The 25,901-nt window shown below is 46.6% G+C and overlaps 1 protein-coding gene across 7 annotated transcripts in view; it reads left to right on the top strand.

The window, feature by feature from the left end:
- The window catches only part of LOC146180427 (DNA-binding protein RFX2-like), a 158,142-nt gene that overhangs the window by 70,839 nt on the left and 61,402 nt on the right, over positions 1–25,901 (top strand). For all 7 annotated transcript variants that reach the window (XM_084576024.1, XM_084576022.1, XM_084576020.1 and 4 more), the window contains 2 exons: positions 17,892–17,980; positions 20,715–20,863. In XM_084576024.1, coding sequence (XP_084432150.1) covers positions 17,892–17,980; positions 20,715–20,863 — 238 coding nt within the window. The remainder of the gene's footprint in view (positions 1–17,891; positions 17,981–20,714; positions 20,864–25,901) is intronic.

The raw sequence follows: 25,901 nt of genomic DNA, 5'->3' as shown, positions 1-25,901 counted from the left end.
TATCTATTTCCTGCCTTCAGTGAATGTATGTCACCTTTAGGTTACGTTCACTGACACATTTCCGTAACAATCGGTATGAGAACGGTTACAGTAAACAATTACCTTCACCCTTATTATTTCCTGCCTTCAGTGAGTGCATGTTACCTTTAGGTTGTGTTCAGAGACATCTTTCAGCAACAATAGCCCTTAACAGTGAGTGTATGCTACCTTTAGGTTGTGTTCAGAGAGACCTTTCAGCAATAATCGCCGTTTAGCTCGCTGAGAGATTCGTCTGCTCCAGTGTGCCTACGGGATCTGGTTTGGCAATACGCGTCCCGCTCGCCTACGTTAGGAGGCCGAATGAGGTTAGGAGGCCGAATATGAGGTTAGGAGGCCGAATGAGGCATATACTGTACTGAAGGATGGGCATGTACAGTCGAACCTCGATATATCGAACAGCGCGGTGATTGCAAAATAGTTCGATATAGCCGGAATTCGATATACAAAATCACGTAGAAAACGCGTCAAAAACTAGTACAAATTAATCAATGAACCAATCGTGGCACAGTGGCGCAATGAATACTCACTTGAAGTTTCAAACAAAGTATTTAAAGTACTGTAGCAGCGTAGCTTGCTTCAAATTGGCAACCGCGTGCTTAACCACGGCGTCCTCAACGTAGTCTAAACGGTCCACAAGCGATAGTCCAGCGCCTTCTATTGCGTCGCAGTAGCGGCGTACAAGGTCCAAAGCAGCTACAGCCTCAGTTGCAGTCGGGAGCGGGGCAGCGCTTACGAGATCAACCTCGGCAGCGTCTTCGTTTGGCCGCTCAGCAGTAACTTCCGCCGCAATCTCTACATCTGTCAACTCCGCCACTGTTCCGGTGCTGTCATCACCGCCAACGAAGTCATCAATGCACATGCTGTGTGGCTCAGCACCGACCAAGCGCTCCAACTGACTCCAGGTTTCTTCGAGCTGGCATTCTTCCTCTGTGCCGTCGTCCAACGCTGATTCTTCAGTTGCTTGCTCGGAAGCTTCTTCAATGCGGCTTACAAAACCCGCATGCCAGAAGCAGTGAACTACTGTCGACTGCTTGACACTGTCCCACGAGGCTTTCAGCATTTGAATGGCACCCAAAAGGTCTATCTTTAGCTCTTGGCCCATCCGCAGCTTGAGAAGCAAAATGTCGATCAGCCGATGTTTATAAATGGATTTGAAAGCGCGAATAATGCCCTGGTCCAATGGTTGCAGCTTCGACGTCGTGTTCGGCGGCAAAAACTTAATTTCAATGTTGCTCAGCTGGACATCAGTGTGGTGTGCTGTGCAATTGTCAACGATAAGGCAAACCGTCCGGCCTTGACGCGCCAGCTCAGAGTCCCATGCCTTCAACCATTTTTGGAATATCTCCCGAGTCATCCACGATTTCTTGTTCGATGCGTATGTCACCGGAACACTGGGGCAGTTGCGCATGCATCTCGGGGTTTGGAACTTGCCTATGACAAGTGGCCGCAGCGTCGTGCTGCCGTCCATATTCGCAGCCAACAGAACTGTAATACGAGCCTTGCCTTGCTTGCCGCCGTGGCACTTGTCTCCGCGCGTGTCGAGCGTTTGTCGCGGAAGCATTTGCCAGAACAGGCCCGTCTCGTCAGCATTGAATATCTGATTGGGCTCATACTTGACGAGAATCTTAGGCCACTCTTCTTCAAGCCACTTCTTGATCTCGCCTTCATTGGCGTCCTCACTTTCCCCCGAGACTGTCTTCCCGACAATGTTAAAGCGGGCCTTAAAACGTTGCAGCCAACCGCTGCTGGCATTGAAGTTCTCGGCACCGAGAATGAACGCAAAGTTCTTGGCCTTCTGTTGTATCATCGGTCCCGATACAGGAATATTCCGGGCCCTTGCGTCGATGAACCATTTGTGCAGCGCCTTTTCAACGTCTTCAAAGGCAGCTTTGCGCACCCGCCGCGCACCTGAGTGCTGGTTTTGTTCCGCCTTGGCCTTTATGTCACTCTTGTTTTTCAGCAGAGTGCTCAAAGTGCTCCTCGGTATGCTGAAAGCTTCGGCGACGCTTGACTTTTTTTCACCATTTTCAACGCGGCGGATCACTTCCAATTTCGCAGCAAATGTCAGGGTCGTCCGCTTCTTCGCGTTTGCAGCCATCACAACACCGACCACGCCGTGACAGGCCCAAGCCACCTAGGCTGCCTAGGCCACACATGATAACGACTGGCGCAGCACAAGTGGCGGCGCCGAGACGCGGTTAGTCGTTGACAAACTAAATCAGGCTAGCCACCCTAGCCCGGCCAAGCCGCCGCGTGCATACGCCGCTGCGTTCAAATGGCGCCCTCGGCGCGACCGATGTATGCAGCGATCGTGCGCAGCAGTCGGGAACGCCCATCGCGCCGCCACTATCTTCGAGGGCGTTGAGGGAAAGCTCTCCTCCTGTCAACAGAGTGCACATGGTTTGGGGTGGCGGAGTTCAATTTATCCATTTGGCAACCGACGCCGTTCGAAATAAAAAATTAAAAATGCATGCGATTTTCCGCGTGATATAGAAAGTGTTCGATATAATCAATAATTCGATATATCCGTGTTCGATATATCGAGGTTCGACTGTACTGTGTTATCGAGGTTTACCAGAGAGGCAACAACTAGGAGTAGGTTTCCTTGTCATAAAGTATATAGCGGGCAATATAGATGAACTCTATAGTATTAATGAGAGGGTTGCAGGCATCGTAATTAGGCTTAATAAGCAATATAAACTGAAAGTTGTACAGGCCTATGCACCTACATGTAGTTATGATGACCAGGCAGTTGAAAGCTTCTATGAAGATGTAGAATCGGCAATGCGAAAAGTAAAGACGCAGTATACTGTACTAATGGGCGACTTCAATGCCAAGGTAGGGAAAAAACAGGCAGGAGACAAGGCAGTAGGTGACTATAACATTGGTTCTAGGAATAGCAGGGGGGAGTTACTAGTTGAGTTTGCAGAGTGCAATAACTTACGAATCATGAATACCTTCTTCAGCAAACGGAAGAACCGGAAATGGACATGGAAAAGTCCTAACGGAGAGACTAAAAATTAAATCGACTTCATAATGTGTTCAACCCCCGCCATTATGCAAGATGTAGAGGTAATCGGGAAAGTGCGATGCAGTGACCACAGGATGGTGAGGTCCCGAATTAGCCTAAATCTGAAGAAGGAACGCAACAGATTAGTAAGGAAGAAACCCATCAACGAATTAGCGGTGCGGGGGAGGGCAGAAGAGTTCAGGATCTCGCTACAGAATAGGTATTCAGCTCTAACTGAGGATGGCAAGATTACCCTAGAGGCTAGGAACAATAATTTCAGAGATATCATTACTGAGTGCGCGGTAGAAGTAGGCGGTAGAATAGTTAGAGAGGATACCGGTAAGCTGTCTAAGGAGACGAAAGATTTGATTAAGAAACGCCAGAGTATGAAAGCTTCCAATCCAACTGACCAGATCGAATTGGCCGAGATATCAAAGCTAATCAATAAGTGCAATGTGGCCGATATAAGGAAGCATAACATGGAGAAAATTGAGCATGCTGTAAAGAACGGAGGAAGCCTTAAAGCGGTAAAGAAGAAATTGGGCATAGGCAAAAACCAGATGTATGCGATAAGGGACAAGGCGGGCAACGTCATCACTAATATGGAAAAGATAGTCAAAGTAGCCGAGGAGTTCTATACAGATCTCTACAGTAGCCAAAGTAGTCAGGACCGTAATGAGATTGGCGGTAGGGAAAAATAGTCAGACGTTCCACCAGTGACGAGAGACGAGGTCAAGGAAGCACTAGAAACTATGAAAAGGGGGAAATCAACTGGAGAGGATCAGATAACTACAGATTTGCTGAAGGACGGGGGGGATATCGTGCTAGAAAAACTGGCCACCCTGTATATGCAGTGCCTGGTGTCATCGACGGTACCGGAGCCATGGAAGAATGCAAACATTATCCTCATTCACAAGAAAGGGGACTCTAAAAACCTTAAAAATTACAGACCAATCAGCTTACTGTCTGTTACGTATAAGGTATTTACTAAGGTAATCGCTAATAGAATCAGGACAACCTTAGACTGCAATCAAGCAAAGGATCAAGCAGGGTTTCGGAAACGGTACTCTACTATCGATCATATCCATACCATCAATCAGGTGATAGAAAAATGCTCAGAATATAACCAGCCCTTATACATAAAATTCATTGATTACGAAAAAGCATTTGACTCAGTTGAAACCTCGGCGGTGATGCAGGCATTGCGAAATCAGGGGGTAGACGAGCCATACGTGAAAGTGCTGGAAGATATATATAGTGGCTGCACAGCAACCATAGTTCTGCATAAAGAAAGTAACAAAATTCCCATAAAGAAAGGTGTTAGGCAAGGAGACACAATCTCCCCAGTACTATTCACAGCTTGTTTAGAGGAAGTATTCAGAGACTTGGAATGGGAGCAGTTAGGGATAAGGGTAGATGGAGAATACCTCAGTAATCTGCGATTTGCTGATCACATTGCCTTGCTAAGCAACTCGGGGGATGAACTGCAAACAATGATTGATGACCTAGACAGGAAAAGTAGAAAGGTGGGCTTGAAAATCAATATGCAGAAGACTAAGGTAATGTTCAACAGCCTCGGGAAGGAACAGCAGTTTACATTAGGTAGCTAAATACTGGAAGTAGTAGGCGAATATGTCTACTTAGGGCAGGTAGTAACCGCAGATCCGGACCATGAAAAGGAAATAACGAGAAGAATAAGATTGGGATGGAGCGCATTTGGCAAGCACTCGCAGATTATGACTAGCAGCTTACCGGTATCGCTCAAGAGGAAAGTATACAACAGTTGCATCTTGCCTGTACTCACCTATGGGGCTGAAACGTGGAGGCTAACCAAGAGAGTTCTACTTAAGTTGAGGACAACCCAGAGGGCTATGGAACAAAAAATGGTAGGGGTAAAATTAAGAGATAGAAAGCGTGCAGAGTGGGTCAGAGAAATAACTCAAGTTACCGACATTCTAGTAGAAATTAAGAAGAAGAAATGGACATGGGCAGGACATGTATTGCGAAGAGAGGATAACCGATGGTTGCTGAGGGTAACAAACTGGATTCCAAGGGAAAGAAAGCGTAGCAGGGGGCGGCAGAAAGTTAGGTGGGCGGATGAGATTAAGAAGTTCGCAGTGGTCAAGTGGATGCAGCTAGCACAGAACCGGGCTAAGTGGAGAAATATGGGAGAGGCCTTCGCCCTGCAGTGGGTATATTCAGGCTGATGATGATGATGATGAGATTCGTCTGCTCCAGTGCGCCTACGGGATATGGTTTGGCAATACGCGTCCTCCTCGCCTACGGGGGTGATATATTAGCTTGTGGTCGGACCTGGAGTTACGCGAGAGCTATCTGCATGGCTATGCTTAGGTTCGGCTTGAAAGTAAAGACATGGCTTTTGCACAGAGTAGTTTCCTCTATGCTTCCAGCTTTATTTATGCCATGGGGGCACTTTGGACCTCTGAAGTGCAATGAGGCAAAAGCCTCTGTTGCATTGTGATCCGAAGCCATCTACTACCAGCACCTCTTTCTTTCTATTTTCACTCCTTACGACTCGCTTAAGGTGTCCGCGGATAATTGTGACAGATACCGCGCCTTTTCTTTCCTGTGAACCAATTTGAAATGCTGCTGATGCCTGCTGTACTGAGTTTGGTTCTATATGGTGTCTGGTGCGGCGTTCGAGGAAGCGCCAAATGAATGGCACCGCAAGGCCTGGATCGAATGCCCGGCAGGGTCAGCTTCGTATATGCATGAATTGCCTGGTGATGTCATTACTGGTTGTGACGTCATTATGACGTCACTTCTGGTTATTAGACATGGCCAGATGTGGCATCATGATGACATCACATCCAGTCATGACGTCACAGCCGATGTCACCATGTGGTGACATCATAGCCAGTCATTGTCATTACTCATGGCTATTTAGTCATGACTGATGACTAATTAGTACTAGTTAGTCATTAGTTAGTACTGGCTAGTTACTAGTTAGTCACAAATTGGCTGTGGTTTATCTATGGTTAAACGTGGTAGAGTAGCGAGTAGAGTACAGTAGGTGAGGGCAACCACGGCCAAGGTGTGAAAATGCAATCACGGCGAAGTGGCTGGTATAGTGTAGGTACAAAACCCACCAAAAGGGGGAGAGCACACGCAAAAAGTAGAGAGGAACGTTCCGTTCACCTGGTGTGGCAGTAGGTGCGTATGGTGACTGCTCAATTCAGGTGACGATGGCGGCACTCTGCTCAGCAGAAGTCTAAGCATGACAAGAAGAAATCGAAGGAGCCGCGCTCCTCCGAACTGTAGGGAGGAGGTCCCCTGTTATGCCAGGAAGAAAGAGGGAAGGTAGCGGCAGCATCACTGGGAGGCGTGAAGGGGGCCAGTGTGCCCACCACTCATCATCCTCCCTGACAGTGCGCGTGTAACCTCGCGTGATAATTGTGCGTGGCCATGGCAATAGGAGCCTTGCGCTGGAGTGTTGTCACCAACGCAGCAGCTTGGCACCCCGCTGAGCTGCGTTGGTGACAGAGCTAGCCGCGCCGTCGTGGCGCAGTGGTTAAGATGCCCGACTACTGTGCCGGAGTACCCACGCTCAAACCTGACCACCAGCAGCTGCATTTCGATGGAGGCAAAATGAAGAGGCGTCTGTGTGCTGTACGATACCAGTGCGTTCCCCAGGTAATCGAAATTACTCTGCAGCCCTTCACTGCAGCTTTCCTTATGGCATGGTTCAGGTGTCCTTAGAAACAGTTGTGACAGATACTTCTTTCCTTTCTCTGCTGTAAACCAATTATCATTGGTTGCTTGGCGGTGACAGCAGGCTCTGGATCCAAGAATGCGGCCTCTCGATGCCGCAACAATCATTTCATTTTCATTTCATTTTATTACTCTCAAGGCCGGTCAGGCGTTACAGAGAGGAGTGGGGAAATAAAAAATAAAAAGAAACAAACAAATAAACAGCTACAATTCATAAGCATTAACAGTATCCTAGAATTTTTCAAAGTCCTTGATGACGACGACAGGCAGGTGATTCCAGTCCGCGGCAGTTCTGGGGACGAAGGAATTATGATATTGGACAGTCCTGCACTGTGGGATGTGCACCTTTAGGTGGTGATCTCTGCGGGACGATATGTGCACCGGAGAAATAAACGGGGACTGCTTTAAGTTTTTGTTGCCGTAATATATTTTATGAAATGTGCAGAGTCATGAAATGCGGCGCTGTATGGCAAGATCTGGAAGATTAAGCGTTCTTTTCATTTCTGTAACACTGGCATGGCAGGAGTAATTAGACATTATGAACCTTGCAGAGCGATTTTGGATGGATTCAAGCAACACAATGAGAGAGTTAGTGTATGGGTCCCACACTGGAGCAGCATACTCAATTTTTGAGCGGACGAGTGTTTTGTAGAGCAGTAGTTTCACAGAGACAAAGATCATGGCATCTTGCCCTATTAAGTCCTGGAGCATCAATGGACAAGAAGTGGAAGCTGTGACAGATTTTCTCTTCTTGGGCTCCAAGATTACCTCGGAAGGAGACTGCAGCCATGAAATTAGGAGACGCCTGCTTCTGGGAAAGAGAGCAATGGTTAGCCTTGACCGCCTAGTAAAGAGCAGAGACATTAGTCTGCCAACCAAGATCCGTATAACTCGTGCTATGGTCTTTCCAGTTGTGATATATGGATGCGAGAGTTGGACTGTGAAAAAGGCTGACCGCCGAAGAATTGACGCGTTTGAATTGTGGTGCTGGCGAAGACTCTTGAGAGTTCCTTGGACTGCCAGAAGATGAAATCAGTCGATATTGTCGACCATAAACCCTGACTGCTCATTGGAGGGTCAAATTCTAAAGTTAAAGCTCAGCTACTTTGGTCATCTGATGAGAAGAGAGGAGTCGCTGGAGAAAGATTTGATGTTGGGAAAGGTTGAGGGTCGCCGGAGAAGGGGTAGGCAGCGAATGCGATGGTTAGATGGCATCCTCGAGGCACTGCAGATGACGTTATGTGATGTTAGGAAGATAGTGAGAGACCGGAAAGCATGGCTTGACATGGTCCATAGGGTCACGAAGAGTCGTACACGACTGAACGACTGAACTGAACTGAGTTTCACAGAGATAGGGGCAAGGGAAAAGTTGCGACGGATGAAGCCAAGCATGCGGTTGGCATCATTAGTAATGTATTCATTGTGAGCCTTCCAGGACAGATCATCAGGTATTTGAACACCAAGATACTTATACTTGTTAACTTGGGTCAGTGGGGTGTCATCGAGAAAGTATGAGCACGGAATGTTGTGATTAGGTGTGCTTAATTCTCATTAATTTACAGTTGTTAACATTTAGTTTCATAAGCCAGGTATTACACCAAGTTCCAATTATGTTCAGATCATTTTGAAGAGCGCATGCATCATCTTGGTTAGTAACTTCTCTGTATAAAACATAGTCATCAGCAAAAAGTCTTATTTTGGAAGTAACTGAGGAAGGAAGATCATCAATATAGATAAGGAAAAGAAGAGGTCCTAGAACTGATCCTTGCGGAACGCCAGAGGTTACGGGGGAAATGGGGGAGTCATGATCATTAGCATTGACATACTGACTTCGATTACTTAAAAAACACTCAATCCACTTTAAAATACCATTATCAATATTTAATTTTCTTAACTTATAAAGCAATAGTTGGTGTGACACAGTGTCAAAAGCCTTTGCAAAGTCAATCTATATGCAATCAATGAGAGCAGAGTGGTCCAGTGCAAAAATCAAGTCATTAGTGAATGCAATTAATTGAGTTTCACATGAATGATGCTTACAAAAACCATGCTGTGAATCTGTAAAAAACGAATTAGTTTCCAGATAGTCAACAAGGTGTGAATAGATAATATGTTCAAGGAGCTTGCATGGAATAGACGTTAAGGAAATAGGCCTGTGGTTATTAGGATTATGAACATCACCAGACTTGTGGACTGGAACCACCTTGGCGATTCTCCAGTCGTCAGGCAGTGATGCACTGCGGATGGACTGCGTAAAAATTTCGGACGTCATGGATGAATACAAACACGTACTCTTCAAGAACTTATAACTAATGCTGTCGTCCCCTGCAGCTGAAGCAAGCTTTCCTTTCTGAATAAGCCTGGCAACACCTTCATCATTGATAGTTATAGGCTCCATCTGAATCGATTCAGAAACCGCAATATCGAGTAAGGTGGAAAGCACGGAATTACTAAAGGATGAGAAAAATGTATTGTTCAAAGCAGTGCAGAACTCGTGAGGGGGAACCGGGATTTTATTTATAGAGCAAAGTCGGACCTCTTTTGTTTTGCGCACATTAACGACGTTCCAAAATTTTTGCGGGTTGGAAACGAGCAAATGAGGCAGTGTGTCGGGATAAAAAACATGCTTAGCGCTCTGCAGCGCCTGCTTGTACTGTGATGCGACAGCACGATAAAGGTGCCATTTATCAGCAATTTTTGAATTTTTCAGCTGCCGGAAAATGCGCTTTTTCTTATTTAGGAGGCACTTTAGCGATATGCTGAACCAGGGTGCTTGTTTGGAGCAGGAAACGCGATGAGTGGGAATATGTTCATTTATGAGATCATTCACCTTCGTTTTAAATATGTGCTAGTTTTCTTGAGTGGAACGACTCCAGAACTGCGGGAAAAAGGTGTCAGAAAAGCACTCGAGCTCTGCATTAATACCTTGAAAGTCCGCCTTGTAGTTCCTAAGTTGCTTGTATCTTTTTGGAGAGCGAGCCGAGTGTGAAGGCATAGTTAGGTGGATTGCACTATGGTCACTTAAGCCCGGAAGAAAGCTGATTGAAGATATAGTTTCAGGAGAGGTGGTTAGCACAAGATCAAGTATGTTGGCAGATGTCTGAGTAACACGGGTTGTTTCTTTAACGATTTGATCAAGGTTGAAAGTAGAACACAATTCAATGAATGCAGAACATTCTGAGAAAGGACGTAAGAAATGATAAGAGGGGTTGTTTTATGAAATCACGGGAAGGTTGAAATTGCCAAAAATATAAAGAGGAGACCTCGGAAACTTAGAAAGGACCGAATTAATGGCGTCATGTAGGTCGTCGCAGAAGCAAGGCTGTGAGCTAGGTGGTCGATAGCATACGCTGAATAAGACGTCCTTGTGGTTCAAACGTAAGCAAATGCAGAGAAATTACAGCGAAGAATTCACCGGAACGCTATAGGAAGCAATTTTATCTGATACAGCAATCAAAACACCACCACCAACGGGCTCACAGCGATCAAATCTATAAATGTTGTAATTTTTTTCACAAGTGAACAGTTCCCGAGAATCAACTTTTTCAGACAGCCACGTTTCGATCAGGACAATCACATCGGCAAGACACGTGTCAGCTAGGGTTGACAATGAGTCTCATTTATTTAAAATGCTGCGAATGTTAGTGAAAAGAATTGAGTAATCTGGATTCGGTAATGCCTGAATGGCTGCGTTTTCCTGTGGCGAACCTGAGAAAGAAGTTGATGCAGGCGTGTCTGATGCAGGCAGGGATGATGCAGGCGGGGCTGTTGCGTCATTTTAAGAGGCACATCCGCTAGGCGCTTCAACTTCGCATACGGCATCTGTGTCGGCAGAATATACGTAGCATTTTTTGTTTACGTACAGCCTGTTGTAACGCAGGTTGTATTTATGGCTACTTGTTTTACCATAGTCCATGAGCTTTTTCCACGAAAGCCTATTTGCTCTGCAAAAGTCCTCCTGTAATGACACGCCTGTATTCTTCAGTTTTGTTCTCTGAGCCCAAATGCCATCTTTAACTTTGAACGACGCGAACTTCACGACGATCGGTCGGCATTTCTTTTCAACGAAAGCTCCAAGGCGATGTGCCCTTGCAATGCCTTCATCGGTTAGTTCCGGGGAAAATGAGCTCAGAAGGCGTCTCCGTATCTTCTGCTCAAATTCCGCCCATGTTTCATCTGCTGCATCATCGACACCGTAAAATATAAGATTATCTCTTCAAGACTGATCTTCATATTCATCAAGGCGTGTCCGCAGAAGATAGCTTTCATCAAGAACAGCTTTAGTTACGAAGTGTTTCACATCAGCCCCATTCAGAAGAGCTGTAGAATCGCTTTCCTTTGCTTCGAGAGCTGCCAGTCAATGTAATGTGCCTGACACTGTGTCTTCAAGCTGCTTTTGACTGGCCTTTACCTCGCTCAAAGATGCCATTACTTTCCCAAGGCGCGATTCCATAGATTTTTTCAGGTCATTAATTGCAACTAATATATTCTCGTTACTCAGGCCTTGTTTGTTGGGACCAGAGTTCGACTTTACATCCCCTGACAACAAAAGCAACTTTACAACATGAATACAATCGGCAACGGTGCATCCCAAGGTGTGTGGGCATGGGACAAGCAGTAAACAGCAATTACTAGTACGCTTAGAATATAATGGAAGGAAGTGGGCAACTGACCTGCGTAAGCAAGTAGAAAGGCTTTAGCACCGTCATCGCTGCTGTCCCACGCCCACTGACGAGCGGATGCATTGGTCGACTATTTATACACTGCACGCTAGTTGATGACGGTGGCGGTGTGTCTTGCTTGTCGTAGCGCTGTGGCAGCGCGCTTTTGGGGTCCAACGGCGCGAAGTTCAAAGTGGCAGGGCAATAACCGGCTGAGAAGAGTTCGTGGAAACGGGCAGCATTTGGCAGCAAGGGTTGTCCTCCAGGCAAATCGAGGCAAAAAGCAGGGAAGTTGTAGTCGATCACGAGCAACTGCGTAAGCAAGTAGAAAAGCTTTAGCACCATCATCGCTGCTGTCCCATGCCCACTCGTCAAGACATCCGTTGGTTCTCCTCCCCGCTGACTGCAAGGTTTCCCCACTTACCTTTTGTCTTAAATCTAAAGCACGTGCTTGCTCTGGAAGCAAAATGCACTGACTTCGCATGCAGCTCTGTCGCGCAGTCAGCGTGTGAACTGGTTTCACACCATGCACATCACAAGGCAGCAAGAAGACACAACTTGAAGCAAGTCTTAGGTATGCTCACATGCCCAGCGTTGCCCAACTCAGCGTGACGCTACCAACTTCGAAGGTATCCTTTGTCATCAGAGTTTAGCTGGCAGAGACTCCCTGAGCCCGTCGAACACCTGTTGACAAAAACTGATGCTACTGCAGTTCCTCCTGACTTCGCTTCCCACTGCACTGACAAATGGTCACCACCCTGGAAAGGCCCCTTCTCTGAGGCTATCGCAAAGAACTGGCCAGTTTTACTTCTCATGCCATCAGCGCTCACGCGCAAAAGTACATGCAATACAACGTTGTCTTGTAGAGCGTGGCAAGGTTAAAATACTACAAGAGTATGGTCATCATACCGTGCATCACCCTGCTGTGGAACAATGGCGCCGTTTGACGTCCTGCTCTCACACAAGATCACAGTGGCTAGCGTCAGCTCCTGAGCTCTCGCAGTAATAACAGTTACGGCGGTTTTACTTTGTTGCCGTTGTGCAGTCACCACTGGCAGTATTGGAGGAGACTGAAAGCCAGTCCTGTTCACTACCATGGCTATTCTGTGTGTTGGTAGTCGGATACACTTGATCTGTCACACCCCACATTTGGCGACACGAGTATGGGGTTCACTCTTGACAAGTGCACCAAGGGGGTTGGCTAGACGCGGAAGTCGTCTTCTTCCACCAGCATGCCAGCCCTAACGTCATCACTGCGGCTGGTTCGGGCCAGGAGACAAAGAGGAGTTGCATACATGAAGCAGGCTTTAATCTGCCTGAGTAATTATGCATGGCAATACACAACACTCGAAAGCAACCGCTGTAGCGAGTGGATGTTCCACTCGTGTACAGGAGGGGAATATACTGCCGAAAAGTGGAGAGGAACATTCTGCTCACTTGGTGTGGCCTTGCGCTGTCGGCCTGCAGAGGTAAGTGTGTATTGTGGCCATGCGATTCAGGTGGCAGCGGCGGTCTCCTCGGCAGAAAGTCTGAACCGCGCATTCACCTGCCGAAAGACTACTGTGGAGAGAAGGTCCCCTGGTTATGCCAGGAGGAAGAACGTCGGTGTGAGAGAGGGGGGTGTCCTCCTCTCCCCATCCTTAACCTCGTAAGATAGTTACAATGGGACAGGGCTGTGCACTGTTAGGAGCATCGCGGTAGAAGTGGCAGCAGTCACACAGTAACACTTTATGAGCACAGCTGTGACATGGACCAAAACTGCGCTCTCTCACCTTGTTTACCCATTTTGGAGTCGACACAGCCTCATCACTCTGTGCCAGGCATCTTATTCAAATGGCATTCCATTTAATGGGCATTTTCATACCATTATTATTCAAGTTGAATGCACAGTGGCCATTTTTAAACTCAGATAAGATAACAGTGTTTGGTTAGGATTATCTCTCGATTTAAGATTATCTTTTGCCATGAACCTCAGTGATTCTATGCAGCGGCACTCGCAGGGCGTTTGAAATACTTTCTGCATTCATATGCTCCAATATGGGCAGTAAAAGTGCCTGATAGAGTTTGACTGCATTGATCCCAATTGATATGCTTCCTAAAATTGTGCAAAAAGGGGTTGTGTAATGTGTTTATCGACCAGTGGAGGCTTGCGACATGAGACATCATGGTGGCTTCTTTGCAAGGACCATCAAAGAACACTGTGGTGGCATCGCAGTGATGCTACCATATTTGCTCGCATAGTTGGTGCGGCAGAGTGTCCCTCAGTTTCGTGCTGTCAAAGTCTGCAGTGGTGTTTTATTTTTTGGTGATGCACTCGACGAACTACTCTTGACAGGTGTTGAGTGCATTGTCCAGCACTGTCTCAATGAACTAAATGTCCCACAGTCAGTTGGGTCCGAAGTGAGTGCTGGGGTTCACTCGATTTTTTCCAACACATGTTTTTGCCGCAATCTGCTCATGTTATGACTGGTTGTTGAAGCATCATTAGCTGTTACATCCTGTGTCGCGCAGCCTTGGAGGACGCCTTGGAGCGTCATAGGGACAAATTGAGCCCTCAATTGTGCTGTGAAGGGAAATCTGTAAGCTACCGATTAAGCTGCGGAAGCGTCATCTACACAACAGTGAAGTGCTCCATCATCTGCGGTACATCAGACACCTTTCTGCGAGCTAAATAAATGCGCTTGACAGGCATCTAGTCGACGACTGATTTTTCGGACATGCTTGATTATTCGGACTTTTTCCCGGCCCCAGGACATACACTATAAAGTCAATATATTATGCGGCTCAAAATTTCGGATACTCTAGGGAGGGCTATTCGATTTTTCGGGCATTCCAAGAGTCAGCAGGGCCAACTGTCACATATTTTGAGCGGTGGCACCTAGCAGCTTCCGCTTCCGGAACAACGTCGCTGCTCGCTGCCGGAGTGCTTTTTTTTCTTTTTCACATGCGTTGCTAGGGTAGCTAGAATGGGGAGGTGTGAAGACCGCGGTGCTTTCGTTCAGTCCCGCGTGATCCCCTTGCACACCGATGCCGCTAGGGGAAACGTGGCGCTGCTGCCAGCGGCGTGGTAAGCTTCAGCCACGTCGGCCCATGCATCGGGCCTCGGTCGTGCCGTAGTAGTTAGTTGCTCTGCGGCTGCATTTCGTTTCGTTGGTTTTGGTGCTTGTTTCGAAGTGTTTGTCGCAGCGTTTTCCCTTGCGAGGACAATATGCACTCCTTGGATGCCTTCAGTGGGCATCCAAGGAGTGGGATTTTGGGGGCCTTTTATATCAATTGGTATTGTTTTCAGTCTGCTGCACTTGCATGCAAAAGTTGTGGCAGAAATTGTGCAGTCAATTGGCAATTCTTAGTTTACCGCCATAGCGCAAAGAGAAAAGAAGTTTTAGCTATCATGATAAGCAAATAAGTGTGTCAGTTTAGGAAAACTATCATTTTAAAAATCATGAGGATGTACTAACCATTCGTGCTTAGATAACCTCCATGCACTTCATTGTGCAGGATAAGACACATTGCAGGTTCTTTACGACATTCTTGTAAAAATCTGAGCACTTTAAAATGAACTTCATTTTTTTGTGTTGTCATTGCATGTCACATATTTATTTTTCTTTCTTATGGAATAATTAGAGGAGTCCGAAAAGTATCTTATTCCCAACAAAATTTACTTCAGAAACAAGCAGCCTTTTGCGGAAGAGTTTAGATATGGTAGTTTTCCTGACTAAAGTGCTCTTGCAAAAGGTTCAAACTGAGAAAAATGAGTTCAAAGATTTAAGAACGCTAATCAAGTTTAGGGCCTAAATTTCTTCCCAACAAAATTTACTTCAGAAACAAGCAGCCTTTTGCGGAAGAGTTTAGATATGGTAGTTTTCCTGACTAAAGTGCTCTTGCAAAAGGTTCAAACTGAGAAAAATGAGTTCAAAGATTTAAGAACGCTAATCAAGTTTAGGGCCTAAATTAATATATCAAAGTGGCCTGGCTTGTGCATACTTTACTGCTCAGTGGCGATTGCTTCAAGTTGCATTTTTTTTTTATTAGCTAGCAGCTGTCCAGTGCCCTTGTCTGCGCTCGTGAAATTCTTTGGTTGTTGCTGGGCGTGCATCTTCATCTAGGCTCCTTATTCTATCTCCAGCTTGTCAAGTACTTTGGTTAACCAGGCTCTCGGTGGTACCAAAGCAGTGTTTGAGGGTTACGTGCTTCACTTTACTTAAAAAAAAAAACAAAAAAACTTTTATTTCGGTTTACCAGATAAGTGTTACCACGGCCCAAAATTTGCCTTTTCTTTCTGTATTTTCCTTTAGCTATCTGCTGTACCCTCGATAGCAGGTTTTTTTTTTGTTTGTTTGCTAAAAAAATGCGAAAATTAATCATTCTAACTTGGTGATACACTGCGTTCAGCTTCTTGCCCACTATGCGGCTGCATCTTTAAAGGGGCGCCGTGACGTTCGCCAGACCACTAATCCCAGCCGGCCTCTATAGTTCTTTACACCTTCCCAATGCCCCAAAGCCCAATCATAACGGCGAAATCGTAGCGCCTAATATTTTAATCCACTTCAATAATCAGCGTTTTGGCACCGATGTGAGCAACAAACGATGGCGAAGTTCGTTTCCTTCTCGCTTGGGCGCTGCTTTGCTGATTGGTTGGGCGCGTGTTTTAGATTTTACATTCGAATGTTCTTCAAGTTACTATGCAGAAAACAAATAAAAGGTGTTTTAATTCCCCGTGTGTTCGTGGAGTGCTTTTAAAGAGGGGGACTGTAAACTCAGGTAAATGCGGTGTTCTTAACATGTGCGATGGAACGTCTGCTTGCTGTGATGATGGTGATGGTAGCTTTGCCCTTCGTAATGGGTCGCCGCTGCCTTCTGCCGCGGTGAAGCCAAAAATTAAATTAAAAGAAAAGAACAGAGAAAGAAAAAAAAGTCCGCCAATTCGCTGTCCAGGCTCTCCGGTCACGAGCACAAAGGTCACTCCCACAGGCTCCTTAAATCCTAAGGCAGCTGACAACGTTTGGATCTCTGAGGTTAACAAAATCGCTGGACAGGCCAAAATCATGTTGATCGTTTCTGCCGACGCTCCACAGATGGCACTAGTTGCGTCGAAATCGCTCGTGAAGCACGCTCGCTACAGGGTAGGCTTCGCCTTAGCTCGTGTACGCCATTCCCCCGTCTTCGCACCTTGTCATTGATGTCGCCGATCAGTACACTATACTTTGTTTTTGCTTTCCCTATTGCCAATTGTATGTACTGAAGTTATTAGGACTACAAGAATGTGCAAATTAGCCAGATTTCTGAATTAACTGAACACAGCAAAATAGCACTGAAAAATAATGAAAGAGGTTGCTTGCATATTATGACATGGCAACTCGGCATGCTAAATGTGGGCAGGGTTTTTAAAGTATTTCCCTAATTGCTATACTTTGCACATGCTGTTAAAGTCAGTTTGGGATAAGCAATGTGCTCGTGTGCTGTGCGATGTCAGTCCACATTGAAGAGCTGCAGGTGGTTGAAATTTCCGGAGCCCTCCACTACGGCGTCCCTCACAGCCTAAGTCATAAACCACACCGAATATTGGGGCGAGTGCTGCACTGGACTACCAGCCGATCATTTTGCGGTGACCGGGAGAGGCCAGTTAGAATGTGCTAGAATTCAAGAAGCGTAGCTTGTGGGGCCAGTGGGTGCATAGTTGAAGGTGAAAACCAGTGAAAAGAGGACACGCTAACAAGGAAAGGGAGTGCACAAGGACAAGCGTTGGTTTTCACCTTCAACTGCGCATGTGCTGTTACCATGGCAACCGCATGACATCATGAGGGTGAGCAGCTATGTGCCGATACTATAGTAACCAGTTGTCACCGCCCTATTACTCGCGCGTCGCATGTACGGCATTGCGTACAAAAGGCTGAGATGGAATAGGCGGCTCTATCACAACATTTGCCATGGATGCCGAGAAGGAGAGTCCAGCCGCTATGTTGCCTGGCTACTCAACAACAAAGAGGGAAATGCTACTTGGCAGAGCAGTCTCTGTCTAGTAAAATGAATAACAGGTGCGTGCACTCTCCTTTCCCTACTTATTTCCTGGCATAGCCGAGCTAAGCCACTGCCAATTTTTTTGTGGCAACTGCGTACATGTAGAGTAGGTGTAAGGCTTGACCAAGCCCACCACTCATGTGTTGCACTCTTAGGGCATAAAGGGGCTGAGTGATAACCATGGTGTCAGGTAACCATAAATTTCAGCCTGCATTGGCGTGAAAACAGTTCTGTTTTCCCCGTGTAGTCAACGCCGACCCAGTGAACTATGTTGAAAGAATAGTGGGTTCATAATGCATAATTTTCGTTGTCAACTGGTTTTTCTGCCCAGATTACCTGTGGAAAATGCAGAAAGGGGGTGGAAATTAAGTCATCTTTAGTGGGGGGAACCTGTGTGGATCAACCTTTCCTGTTCATCATTGTGCATGCAGGCCTTCCTGGAGGCAGTGATGAACCTCAATTTCTCAACGGTTGAGCTCCTCTGGCATGACCTGTGGGGAGACCCTGGCAGTGAGAGCGGGTGAGTCTTCCACATCGGCCTAGGCTGTAGGCCAGAAAGAGCATCTTTTTTTTTGTTGATGCAAATAGAACCATTGCAGGCACCAACAAGATCAAGAAGCATCTTCTTTTTTCCTTGTCGTCTTTTTAGGCTAATGCTGCCATCACTGTATTACACTCTTGTGACGACGGTTCTGATGATAATGAGCCCCAAAGTGATTCTGGCGTGCATTGTTTGGAAAGGCACCTGTAGCTCTGGATTTATTTATTTACACAGTACTGCTAGCCTCAAGGTGAGGCTGTAAGCAGGAGTCAGCAACACATCCTAAGAACAAATCAAGGCACAGCAAGCTTGCTTCCACAAACCGAGTGAATGCAAGCACAGATAACTATTCGGTTGATATACAGTAAAACCTCGTTACAAGAGACACTCACTATACCCACTGCAGGGCGAAGGCCTCTCCCATATTTCTCCACTTAACCCGGTTCTCTGCTAGCTGCATCCACTTGACCCCTGCGATCTTCTTAACCTCATCCGCCCCCCTAACCTTATCGTCCCCTTGGTAACCAAGGGGACGGTAAGGTTAGGGCATCCTCGGTAACCAAGGATGCCCTAAAATATCAGAGCAAATCAAGTTTGGAGATTGCACTGTGTGTCATCTTGTGATACCATCCTAGACATGCGTAACAAGACTTTGGTTCTATTCAAAAGGCCTAAAACAATCATTTTGAATGCAGGTGGATACTAATTGAAAAGGATCAAATCTATTAATGACTTGGCCTTCTTTCCCAAATTGGGGCAGTTTTCACCTAGATGGCCATGACTAAAAGGTTAAATTCTTCAAGGTTATTCACGAGATGCCCACAGAGTGATGATCCTTGCAGGGCCTGCAGGTTGGAGTACTATGTAATACCTCTGTCACACGGGCAGTTTCAATGTCCATTGAGTCGATGGAGATCGAACTCAATGGGGATCAGCCACTGCCACACAGCGGATATCAATGACAATTGAACTCGATCGGCATTGACTCAGTGAGGTTCGCGGATGGCCATTGGAATGCGAAGGAACATTGAGAGCAGCCCCGCATTCACCCTAAGGTGAAGCACAAGACATAAACTTAAAAGAAACAAGCCATGTTCTGGAATAAATTATTTAGTCTACATTAAACAGCTCGTCAACTAGTTTTTCGGGAGTCAACATGGTCACTGTAGAGAATGTGCGGCGATCAGATGTAAACAAACTGACGCTGTCCTGGGTGGTGTTCTGTGGCAGTGTGGCATGCTGCAGTGTTTCTCTCATGTTCACCTTTTACTACGCTTTGCAACAACTGAAACCAAGAAGAGCTCCACATGTGCTACTGCCGAGCTGTGGCAGCATTGCTGACGCAAAATGAATGCGGAGATTGCACATCGTTCGTCGTCGTTCTGCCGTTGCTTGCCTGTGGTGTCTGTGGGTTATGCTGAGCTGTGAGGTATTTGAATACCCTTTTCTGAGTGAATTCATTTAAATATAGCACTTAGTGTGATATCCGCCTCATATTATCTTGTTTCACTGCATATTTTTACTCTTTGCTATCCGTGGCGCCATCTGTTGGATCACACGCTCACTATTCACTGATCATTAAAATTTACCGTGTGGCAGTGGTGTATCTAAATGACTCTCGAAAATTTCAATCGCCATTAACTCAATGGGCATTCAGATTGCCCGTGTGACAGAGGTATAACTCGTGAAATAGTTGGCTTATGTAGCTTCAGACTGCCCAAGGAAGATGAAAAGGGACATGGATGCACACACACCGACTTGTAACTGAATTCATGAAAGAAGTTGTGACTGCTGGACCACCTAAGAATTGAACCTATTCTCTTGATGGTGATAAAAAAAAAATTTAAGGACACTTTGGTGACTAAAGTGATGAAAGGAGAGAGCCTGAGTGCTGCATTCTGCAATGCGACTGTTGCGCATGTAGCGATGAATGCTGCTACAAGTAAAGCGAGTGATTACTCTTTCACATTCTGTGAGTGCATTTATGCTTCTTGTATCTCCACAGTTGTTCTACGTTTACTGTTGTGTGGTTGATTTCACTGGGTATGTGGCTTTAATTAATTTAATAATCAGGCTAATGTCACTAATTAGTGATTATTTATTTGTAATTTATTAATTGTCATATTGCCGTGTAAGGCTGCAGCATTAATTAGTAAATAATTATTTATTATGCTGTCACTAACTAGTAACTGATGCTAATTAGTGAACAGTAATTAATTAGTCATCAATTAGGTACCATGTAATTAGTCAATAAAAGTACCCATGAGTAGTAATTAATTATGCAACTGTCACTGATTAGTACTTACTACTTAGTCATTAATTAGTAATTGATCATTGATCAGTATATGGCCATATAAGGCACATATTCACGCAAACTGTGCTGGTGCTTTGGGATTGGTCGAGACCTCCATGACACCATCCCGTCTCAACCAACCAGAGCCGCCGCAAAAGTGTGACACTTGCTGACGATAACGATAAGGCAATAAAAGCTTTCACCTTAATAGGGAGCCTTCCTTTTGGCAATATGCAATGGCTCGATAGTTATTGCTTTTTCCAGATAAGGTAATCAGCCTTCTCTTGGTGGAGATGGCTTAAAACAGTTTGTGGCCACACGACATCTCGTGAACAACCAAAGCCCCATGCTCTTTGGACACAACAAGAAGGCTTGCTTCTTGGCAGGGTAGCCAATGTTTGTCTCCCACCAATGGTGCAGGGATCTGCAGGAGAAGGGGCTGAGCCAGGCCAAGCTGCTGCTGCTGTGCCGGTGTGAGGCCGTGCAGAAGTTTGTGCAGCGGGCCGACTACCAGTTCTACCAGAACCTGGTGGACGTGCTCATCCCCGACGTCCTCAGGCCCATCCCTAGTGAGTGAAGGGTTTACTCAGCTAGCTTGTCTCTCCATGCAGGCCTAGTGTAAGGTCACAAACACTGCGGTACGAGTTTCGAGGTGTTTCTTCCACGGTTGTACTCTGGGACGTTTGACTTTGTGCTGCAGAAATGTCGAGTGTGACTTGTGTCTGAAATTGCACCATCCGAAACATCTGTCTTGCAGGGCTTACATTTAAAATCAAAAGCTTATGAAGAATAAGGGGTGCTTACTGCACTCTTGGCCTCATGCTGTTGCCGCAGCGTTGCAGATGGTTGCCACGACATGGCGCTAGCATCGACTCCTGGAGCAGATGCTGGCCTGCCACTGGCACGCGCGGCTACAAGGGCCGATCGCGGCGCTCGTTGTGGAGTTATCTCATAAACATCCACCTTTTTACGCAATAACGTAAGGCCTCCGTGTCACGGAAAAGCCAGCGTTGGCTTTGCCGTGGTTTTAACACGAAAATCAGTGGGAAGCAAAAAATAAGAAAAAAATAGACCCATTTAATCGAACTCAGTTATATAGATGTGATAATTTATGGTATAAGAACTGTGCCACAATCTTTCTTTGCGCAGTGTTCCGGTTGGCGTCAGACCATTTTGTTTCTCACTTGGTATCCATTTGCTAGACAAGTTGAAGGATATGGATTATAATCCTGACAACATATACATACGTACCTCCGACTACATGCTAGTGATTGTAAGTGTAGGCATCCACCGAGAACTGAGACAGATACTGCGCCTTCCTTTCCCCAAAACCCAACATTAACAAAATTAAAAGTTTGCGGATTAAAGGTGGTGTTAAAAGCACTACCGTGTCAAAAAAAAAGAACACTTGAGCAAGCGTTTCCTATACTTTCTCTCTTGCTCTTTTTCCCGCCTGGCTGGCAATGGAAATGCATAAAACCGAATGGGTTCTTGCTTCCTACTCTCTAGTAAATCAATTGGCTGCAGTAGATATTTTATTTGAATTTCTTTCAAGATCGGTGGCTACGTGAAATATATACGACTTCCCGACGCTTGTTAAAGTAAACAAAACAGGCTATCACAATTATTACTGCCTGCATTTATTTTGTATAACTATGTTGTGCACAAAATAAATCGACAAGCGTACCGAAACTCTAACTGTGGCGTAATAAAGGGAACAATATCAATGCATATAATATGGGTACATGGCAAAACTACACAAACAATTATTGCTGCTTTGAGACGCAACAATGAAGTAAAACCGCAGAACTAAGCGAGAGAAATGAACTTTATTTCTTCAAACAGAGCAACCACTTTTGGGGTATGTCTGGTCAACTTAGGTGCAAGCCTGAAACGCATTCTGCGACACAATCGACAGTGTTGCTGGTCTCTGCAGTGGTTCAAGGGCTGATTTTTGTGCAATTGAAAGAAGTGCAAACGCACAGCTACGAATCAAATCTGATGTAACGGCACTTTTCTCATTTAGCTGAGCACACACGAGAAAAAACGTGAAAACAGAAAACCCACTGCAAAATATATTTTCGCAGACATTTATTTACAGCAACAATGAAATCTTGTTCCTTATATTTCGTAAAAATGCACGCATGTAAAATAGCAAGGCACAGGTAGAATTATTTTTATCTTGACAGTGTGCACAAGTGCGAACATACATGACAATCGATAGTAAACATCGCACATTTTTAAAACAATTGGCACTGGTGCAAGTTTGGCTCCATTGAAGGGAGTCTCAAGTAATTCGTGCTTGGATGGAGAGGAATAAAGAGGGAAAATGAGAGAGCAAGTGGTGGCGCACAAATCGTTTCTTAAGGGGGAAATTGTTAAACGTGGCTTTTTGCTGAGTTCATACTCGAAAAAGGGAAATGATACATATGCTCTGCCAATGTCCTCGACAGTATGCGACGTAAAATAGCTCAAAATAAAATGAAGCATTGGCACCTGCAACATATTTAATATTTTTCTTGAGACCACTGTCATATTATTTTGCCATCGATCAGGGAGCATGTGAACAGTCCCTACGAGCTGGCATCATAAAATATGACTAGCTTCGCTGCACAAGTCAACAAAAGACTATCTCTCTATATATATATATTGATACGTGTCAAGGTCAGTCCAAGAGACACAACAGCTGACGACTTGCACAAATGTACCTGCATCTCTAAACACCAACTGCAGCTACCACTTTGTCTTCAGTCTCTGTTGTGGATCGTCGTCCTCTGCCTTCTACAATGGCATATATGTAACAATACCCCCGCTGTGAAAAGCACAGTCCCGGTGTATACAATGTTGGGGAGCTACAGTTGGAGGTAGTATGGCTTCATTCGGGCAACATGAACGATATTGGTACGTGGCAAAATGGACTTTTGTGGCACAGGGGTGATCTCATATGTCACGGAAGTGACTGTGTAGCGCGGCAAGAGCTTCTCACATAGGCCAGCTTGATGTGTGGGAGTCCAGAGCATGACGAGAGAGCCCGGAGAGTAGTGGACATCCCAATGACAAGAATCGTGGCGGCGTTTTTGAGTGCTTTGGAAGGAAGCTAGCTGGCAGCGAGCAATAACACGGGTGGCGTCACGAACATAGGAGCTGGCATTAGCGGTGGCGGCAAGACTGTGTCAAATGGAAGTAAAGGGTCACAACCGAAGAGAAGATAGAAGGGCGAGTAGCCCATTGTATCGTGACGGGATGAATTATGTGCGAACATTACGAACGGCAAAGTAATATCCCAATCACGGTGGTCATCCGATACATACATTGACAGCATGTCCGTGAGTGTGCGGTTGAGGCGTTCGGTAAGGCCGTTCGTTTGTGGATGGTAAGCGGTGGTGAAATAGTGCTTAATGGAGCAGTACCGGAGGATTTCGTCGACTACTCGAGCAAGAAAGCATTGGCCACGGTCAGTGCTGGTGTGGAGCACCTTGGAGAAGGATGACATCATGGAGAAGAAACGCAGCCACGTCAGTTACACAGCTGGTGAGTATTGCTCGTGTGACAGAGTAGCGCGTATTATAGTCCGTGGCAACCACAATCCATCTATTCCTCGAAGCAGACAGAGGGAAAGGGCCGAGGAGATCAAGGTCAACTCTGGAAAACGGGTCTATTGGGATGTCGATCGGCTGCAGGGATTCAGCAGGCACAACCGAGGGCTTTTTCTGTCATTGACATCGGTCACAAGAAGTCACGTAAGGACGAGCAGAGCGGTAGAGGCCTGGCCAAAGAAGCGCCGGCGGACGCTATCATACGTACGAGGTACACCAAGATGGCCCGCAGTGGGCGCGTCGTGCAGCTGCTGAAGAACGGTGGCACGCAGGTGTTCGGGGACTATGAGCAGAAGCTCGGCGCCATCTGGTCGCATATTTCGCCGATATAAGGTGCCGTTGTGGAGCACAAACAAAGCAAGGGTAGCATCAGGGTGATCAGTGCTGAGGTGGTTAATAATGCTGCAAAGCTTGGGATCCAAGTGCTGCTCATGGCGAATGTTTAAAAGGCCAGAGATGGACAACACACAAGTGTCATTGTCACACTCGCTTTCAGGTGGTGAGTCTACCAGTTTGCGGGACAGGCAATTGGCATCAATGTGCAGCCAGCTGGACTTATGGACGACAGAAAAAGTGTATTCCTGAAGACGCAGGGCCCAGCGCCCCAGGTGACCAGTAGGGTCCTTCAGCGTAGAAAGCCAACATAAGGCGTGATGGTCGGTGATGACGGAAAACGGGCGGCCAAACGAGTAAGGATGAAAGTTTGTAATGGCCCACACGAGGGCTAAACACTCACGCTTTGTGATCGAATAATTCTGCACAGCCGTAAAAAGGAGGCGACTGGCATAAGCAATGACGCGAGTGCGATTCATATGCTGCTGGGCGAGAATGGCACCAATACCATGACCACTGGCATCAGTGCGGACCTCCGTTGGGGCTGAGGGGTTGAAGTGTGCTAGGACGGGCAGGTTGGTGTTGGTGAGGGCTGCAATGAGTGCAGAAAAGGCTTGAGCTTGGTCTTGGCCCCAGCAAAATGGAACGTCGTTCTTCAGAAGAATAGTGAGTGGACGAGCCGAGCCATCTCTGCAAAGTTGGGGACAAACCGCCGAAAATAAGAACAGAGGCCAAGAAAACTATGGATGTCCTTGGTACAGTGGGGTGTAGGAAATGCACTCACAGCACGAATTTTGTCGGGGTCTGGTTGAATGCCACGGGCATCGACCAAGTGTCCGAGCACCTTGAGTTCACATCGGCCGAAGCTACACTTCAAGTTCAGCTGAAGGCCAGCTCTTCGGAAGACTCCAAGAACGGCATCAAGATGATGAAGATGGCTCTCGAAGGTCGAAGAAAATACAGCGTTACGTTTCGCCACCGACAAGTGGGACAGCTGACGCGGCCACCGCATAGCAACAGGCAGAACCGCGAGCGGATCGGCCATTTCGGCGCCGTCCATCGGCCGCTCAACGATTCCTCCCGCGGGCAAGTCTCGACGTGATCCTGCCACGCGCCAAATGTGTGTGCGTGCCTGCGTGTGCACACGCCGGCCAAGCCCGGAGCTCGAGGAAGAGTGCGTCCCTCTCGCCCGTCTGCAGGATGTGGAGGAGATGCGGTCGAGCCACCTGCGATTGAGTCATCCCGTCTTATCCAAACGTGTTGGGCTCTCTCTTCCCTGTGAGGGCTCCCCCTTTCCCTGTGAACTGGCAAGCCTATAAAAAGCAGCGGCCGACTCCGCTGAGACAGAGACTACTTTGACGCGTCGTTAACACGACGCTAGACACCAGCTGTGTGAGAGTGTCTGTATTCTCTCCGGGTCAGCTTCTCTGCCCGTTCCTTCATGATGTTGTAGTAAAGGTTGTTTCGTTAGAAGATGCCTCATCTTTGCTGGGACCGTTGATGCCGTCCGCCGAGCCACGGAGCCGCCAGGCTAACGCTACCTAGGGGCCGCGCGCCTCATGTAATAACTGGTGGTAGCGGTATGATACTCAGGCGCACGCTACCCCAAACGTAATAACTGGTGGCAGCGGTGCGATACTCAGGCGCACGCGACCCAAAGGTAATAACTGGTGGCAGC

The sequence above is a fragment of the Amblyomma maculatum genome, chromosome 8, assembly GCF_055883805.1.
Source record: "Amblyomma maculatum isolate TAMU_Amacu chromosome 8, ASM5588380v1, whole genome shotgun sequence".
NCBI classification, from domain to species: Eukaryota; Metazoa; Arthropoda; class Arachnida; order Ixodida; family Ixodidae; genus Amblyomma; species Amblyomma maculatum.
The sequence above is the reverse complement of the archived record's forward strand: the minus strand, read 5'-3'. Positions and strand labels throughout refer to the sequence as shown.